We start from the raw sequence: 6,022 nt of genomic DNA, 5'->3' as shown, positions 1-6,022 counted from the left end.
CCCTCAGAGCCAACTCGTTTCCCCTGCCCCAGGGGCAGAACCTGTCTTGGAAGCCTCTGAGCCTCCCTGCAGAAGACCAGGCAGCAAAGCTTCCACCAGGAACTTCATCTGTCTTTGTTCCCACCACATAGAGGTGAGGGTGGGATCCATTCCAGGAGAAGCAAAAAAGGGCCGCAGATCCCTTGGCCCTTTCCTCCAAGGACTTCTTTCCTCCCCAAGCCTTGGGGATTTTGTTTCTTCTGCTAAAGGTACAGTGTATTCAAGAGGCAACAGCACAGCACTGGATCCAACCAGAGGAATGCAAAACTCAACAGAGAGGTTGGAGACTATTTTGCAAGACTGTCCCCCTCTATGCAGGGCCTTCTGACTCTGGTCTTGGAACCTTGTGTGATATTTAATGAGGAAGCTTGGATGGGGGTGAGGGCACGGGGTCTGCAGCCTCAGAGGCCCTTTGTGGGGTCAGGACTCAGAGCAGGAGGGAGACTGACGCAGGCCTGCTGGGCCCTGGCTTTTTGTCTGGGGCTGGAATAAAGGGGCACCTCCAGCTGGTGGCCTAGTGGCGGGAAGCAGCCTTCCTTGGAACAGTTCTTCCACCCTTTCCAGCGAGAGTAGGTGGGCACGCATGCGGGAGAGGCCGGGACCGTGCTCTGCCACCCAAGCCAGGGCCAGCCAGCTGGGTGTGTGGGGTTGTGACGTAGAGAGGGGACGTGCCTCTCCTCAAAAAGCAAAATGTCCTTGCCTCCCCCCCTGCCCCCCAGGCCAGATGGAGAATGACGTGCAGCAGGGGGAGGTCAGGGGGCTTCCCTGGGGGTGGGCAGTGCTGCGGGGTGGCGGGGGGGGTGCCCCCCCCCAATGCTGCAGGCGCAGGGTTGCAGCCTCCACAACTGCCGGCCCTGCAGGTTGCGGGAGGCCTTGTGCTCACAATGGCCCCACTCACCAGGCCACACACGGAGCATTCCTAAAGCTCCTACTGTCTGGCCAAGAATAGCAGGGATTCCTGGAGAAGGAAGCAGCTCCCCAGCCTCCTCCTCTTCTGCCTCAGCCAGTCCCAGCATTTATTTTAGCATCTGGTTCTCCAGTCCCACCCCCACCCCACCCCCTCCCTCCACACCTGCCAATGCCTCATCTGCAGACACAGTGACCTCGGCGAGCCAGGGCTTCCTGGGCAAGGGAGAATGGCAAGGGCTCAGCCCTCAGTTCCCCAGGGGCATTCCTGGGCCCACGCCTTCATTTTCTTCTCTGTGCAGTGGGGAGAATGGCCCTTAACTGCCCTTGGATGCGAGTGCTCCTATGGTTCTGGGGAGACGAGGGAGAAGGCCCTCTGCCTGCCCTTTTCCCTCTGGCTTGAACCCCAGGAGGGTCCCATCTTCATCACTCCCACTTGAAACCACCTTGCTGCCACCTGAAGACACTGACACTTTGATTAGAGGCTATATTTAATGATTTCAGGGAAAGGGAGCAAGTTTCTTAGAGGGATGAGGGAACCCCGAGCTCATTTTCTCTAGGCGATGCCCCTGCCCACCGGGCCAGAAGGACCTCAAGTACCCAAGAGATGAAGGTGAGGCCAGGGGTGGGGAGGACGAATCAGGTGCGCGGGCAGGTGCTGGTTCTGCCTGGGGCGGGAGCCCGCAGTGGGCGCTGTTACAGCTGCGGGGCTCTAGGTTATGCTGGGCTCTGCACTGGGGGGACGCTAGATGGCAGGTGGGAACCCCGCATCATCGACAGTGGGCCTTGGTGTCTGAAGGGGGCTCTCCGGCTGGCGGCTCCGAGAAGGAGCAGTTCTGTGGACTGTGCCGGAGAGGGCTCGTGTCAGGGAGTCTGGGGTCAGCGAGGATGGAGGGCACAGAGGCTGAGAGTGGGGGCGCCCAGGAGCCCCCGCCTTACCCAGATCCGGGTGATCCAGAACGCAGTGCGCCACGTAGGCCGGGTGGCTGTGCAGGTTCTTGCATTTCTTGCAAAAAAGGATCTCGCAGCGCGCACAGCACCCTCTGCGCGGCGGTCGCCGCCGCGTCTCCAGCACGCACGGTTCCTCCGGGAGGCTCTGCTTCCTGCGGGCGGGGACCCGAGCGCTCAGTCTCCGGTGCCGTCCCTCCTCCCTGCGGCGCCGGCGCCCGGCCCGTCGCGTCCCGGCCCAGGGGCGCGCCTTCACCTGTCGGCCGGCACCCCCAGGCCGCCCAGCAGCGCGAACGGGCTGAGCCAGCCCCAGAAGCTGCTGTCCGCGCGCCGCAGCAGCGCCACCTGCTGGGTGCTGGACTCCTGGCGCAGCGGGCAGTAGCTCACGCAGCGGCCCTCGCCCTCCTCCGCCTCCGGGCCCAGCTCCGGGCCCCCCGCCGCGCTCTCCTGCGGCGGCCTCTCCTCGTCCTCGTCCTCGTCCTCGTCCTCCGCCTCCTCCTCCGCTTCCTCCTGCTCCGCCTCCCTGGCCCCGGGCTCCTCCAGGTCCTTCTTCCACAAGGGGGCCTTCACACCTGCGGGCAGGCAGGAGGTCAGGGCAGTCCTGCTGTCCCCAGCGAAGGGCCCCGTGGGCTGTTGACCACAGCCCGACCCCTCAAAACGGCAGGTGGCTGAAGGACGGCGTGTGCGAGACGCACCGGGCCAGTGGGACTCCGTGGGGGGCTCAGAGAGTGCAGGGAGGCCTGGCCGGCTGCTCCCGGTCTCCTGGGCTTCTGCACGGCCCAGCTGAGGATTCGGGCATGTCACCTCACTTCTCATCTCTAACATGGGAAAAAGTGGTGCCTATCCCAGGGATTGTGAGGCTGACACCAGATCATGTCTGTGTACATCGCCCAGCCCCGGGCTTGGCGAGCGGGAAGCAGTGAACAAAAGGCAGAGGAGGACTGCCAGCCCGGAGGGAATGATGGGTCGTCCCCACCTTCCTTCCAGCTGGCTCTAGGGCAGGCACCTCGTCTCGGTGTAGGCTGTCAAGAAACATTAATTGAACGGATGGTCGTTTTAATAGGAGGTTGTTAGGGTATTTTATTTTCTGAATGGAATTTCCTTCCTCAAAGTGGGTCTTGCCTTAAGGAAGCCCAGCGTCACTGGTGGCGGGTGGGCGTGCAGCGCCTCTGTGTGGTTAGAAAAGATGCCCCTTATGGGCGGCTAAGTGGAAAAAGGCCCGTTCATGCGCAGACCAGTTGGGAAAAGGCTGCCCTTGGGGTGAACCAATTAGGAAGAAGAGCCTCTTCCGCCATCCAAGCTTGACCCCAAGTGCCAGGTGGATTTCAGCCACCACTGTCCCCTTTTGCTGGTGCCTTTGTTCAGGACACAGACTCCACAACTCCAGGCAGTAGCTCTGGCAGGCAGGAAGTTCCTGGGCTGACATGGAAACTAAGCTGGCTTCCTTTGGTAGGTGTCCGCCACCCGTTCAGCACCCGGCTCCACGTGCCCTGCTGTCTGCCCCATCGGAATAGCTAGATTTGTAATGGAAAGAGGAGAGAGGAGGGCAGGGAAGACACAACACGTGGAGTTTGCTCTGGAAACGTCAAGAAAGTTTTCTATCGGTCCCTGTCCATCCTGTTTAAAGAGGTTGAGAGCAAAACAGAACGATAGTAATTGGTATCCTAGCCCATGTCTATTGAGCACCAACTGCATGCAATCACCGTGTCCAACTCTCTTTATACTTCGTGTCCCTTAATCTTCACAGCCCTCTCAGGTAGGTGAGGTGGGCAATAGAGGTGCCTCTGAATTTGATCCAGGACATTTGAAACCTTTAAAGAGAAGTTTCAAAGATTCTGGTTCTTAGTATTGCTCAGGGTGGAGAATCAGCGTCCACTGCACTTTTATTTAGGAAAACACAATAAGGAACCTTCTGGTTGTGAAAGGCCAGGCCTAGTACATAGCTAGAAAGGGGTTCCTGGGACATTTCAGCAGGAGGGGGAGAAGGAAAGGGGACTGTGAGTGCTGAGCTATGGAGTTTGGACTTTGTCCCTTAGCACTGGGAAGCTACTGAACATTCTGATGGAGCGACATGTTCAGAGCTGTGTTTTAGGATGTTTCCTCTGACAAGACAGAGGGAGCCCTACTTAGGAGTCATTACAGTCCAGGACAGAGAAGACAGAGGTCTTAGCAGGAGTAGGTGGAGATGAGGGAGAGGGCTGTAGGTAGCTACATGGATGGGTAATTGAGAGAAGGCTTGACTTCATGGTGATAGACTGTTCGTCCAAGCTAGGGTCAAGAGGCCCTGTCCTCCACCCCGCCCCCAGCCCCACTCACCGTGCTTATCCATTCTCACCAAGGCTGCGCTGCCTGCTTCCCCTGATCAGGGACTGGGATGTGAGGGGGTCCCCTGAACCCATGGAACTTGGTCTGGTCTCTGGGGCCTCTATTGGATCACAAAGGGTGGGGCTAGAACCTCACTTGCCCACAGGCTCTGCCCAGGAATAACTTCCTTTTCAAGAACCTCCAGAAGCACTCGAAACCCAGGTGTCCCCTAGTTTCCTCCTGGAAAGATATTAAGGGGGAGTAGAGGGAGGCTTTGGCCTCCAGTAGACTGGGTTCAAATCTCGGCTCTACCACATAAATATAAAGTTATCTGACCTTCAACATGTTATTTCTCTGACTTTTAGTCTCTTCATCTGCAGGTGAAAGATAGTACTATAGTACCAGACTTTCCCTGGCCCACAGAAAGCACTCAAAGCACTGTGTTTAGTTGTATCATTATAGTGTATGCCCGCCTTCTGTCCTATCCCTACCCTTCCTTACCCCATAATCCCCACCCTCCTATTTTCAGCTCATTGCCTTAGCTCCAATAATGAATAAAAGGGAATGGTGCCAAGTCCAGCAGGAAGCAGGAGTCAGGCAAGAGGCAGGTGTAGCTCCTGGATATTGTATATGTGTGTGTGAGTGGGGGCGGGGGGGCAATAAAATCATGGAGCTTCAGGAAAACCCCTTCTTTTCCTGGTACTAGAGAGGGGGATGTTGGCAGAGACAGGAGTGTGCAGATGGGCACTGGACACAGGCCCAGCACTGGAAAGCCCTTAGTCTGATGGGATGTGTTGCTGACCTCAAGGAGATTCCAGTCTGAGAGGGAAATATGATATGATCCTCCATCCAAGTCTGAGAGTGGAGAGAAATAGGGTCTCTTCCTTTAGGCATCTTCCAGTTTGGTGGAGGCAAGTTAGTGGGATGGAGAACAAAGAGAGCAGACCCAGCCCCCCAGGAATCTCCTAATCACATGGGGGCAACCTGTCAAGAACTGTGAGATGTTACCCTACGTGTAGGCTACCACGTGAACCTGCTGTCCTTTCATGGGTGCTGCCACAAAACATGAGACTCCTGGGTCGGAGACAAAGGACTTCATTCCTCATGGCACAGAAACATCAGCATATTTGTGTCAACTCCCCTTGCCTCAGTGTCCCATGAATGTGACATGAATGAGTGCCAATGGATATCTGCAGTGGTTTGTATGACAAGAGAAACTGAGCTTAGGGAATCTGAGTCTTTTATAATGGGCAGTAAGCAAACCTGCTCTTTGCTCTGGGAAGAGACACAACCTCTGTCTTCCAAGGTTGTTCGCTATACAGAAATCCTTGAAAAGTCAATGCCCTGGAGAATTGTCTCCCAACAAACCCATTCTCCTTGAACTTACTGAAAGAGCCACCATGGCTCTTGATGGCAAAATGCAAAAGCTCACACTGGCTAATTTAAAGAGAAAGAATAGTGAGCACTCACAGAAAGACCAGAAGGCTTGAGAACTGGATAGGAATCAAGGAAGGCTGGTGACTATAAACACAGCCAAGGTCACATTTTAGGAACAATTCAGTTCAGAGGCCACTACCGGGGGCCACTATGGACATTGGCACCCTGAGCAATTTCCTTGAGACACTCCCTAATATTTAATGCCTGTGGAGGGCACATCTGAACCAATGAGTCTGTGCTGTGGCTTTTGGGGAGCATTCCACCAAGTCACCACAGCAGGGTGTCCCTCTGGCCTGGTCATTCATCTCATCCAGCCTCCCCAAGCCCAATCTACCCAGCAGCCCTTTGCTACCCATCCTTAGGATGTGCATTTCCTCTTCTTAGGGCT

The 6,022-nt window shown here is 56.3% G+C and overlaps 1 protein-coding gene across 1 annotated transcript; it reads right to left on the bottom strand.

Annotated features, from left to right (window-relative positions):
- Positions 1-1,690: 1,690 nt before the first annotated feature.
- C9H17orf50 (chromosome 9 C17orf50 homolog) lies at positions 1,691-4,222 on the bottom strand. The gene is made up of 3 exons (XM_069483123.1): positions 4,210-4,222; positions 2,150-2,465; positions 1,691-2,048 (listed from the first exon to the last, which is right to left on the bottom strand). Exons 1-3 carry the CDS (start codon positions 4,220-4,222, stop codon positions 1,691-1,693), a joined length of 687 nt encoding a protein of 228 aa, XP_069339224.1.
- Between the last annotated feature and the right edge of the window lie 1,800 nt (positions 4,223-6,022).

The sequence above is a fragment of the Eulemur rufifrons genome, chromosome 9 (assembly GCF_041146395.1).
Source record: "Eulemur rufifrons isolate Redbay chromosome 9, OSU_ERuf_1, whole genome shotgun sequence".
Lineage (NCBI taxonomy): Eukaryota > Metazoa > Chordata > Mammalia > Primates > Lemuridae > Eulemur > Eulemur rufifrons.
Note: the sequence above shows the minus strand (reverse complement) of the source record. Positions and strands in the feature narration are given on the sequence as shown.

Coding starts and splice junctions, on each gene's coding strand:
- C9H17orf50 (XM_069483123.1), bottom strand. Junction 2,049..2,149: donor CTGGGGGTGCCGGCCGACAG/GTGAAGGCGCGC, acceptor CCCCGCCCGCAG/GAAGCAGAGCCTCCCGGAGG.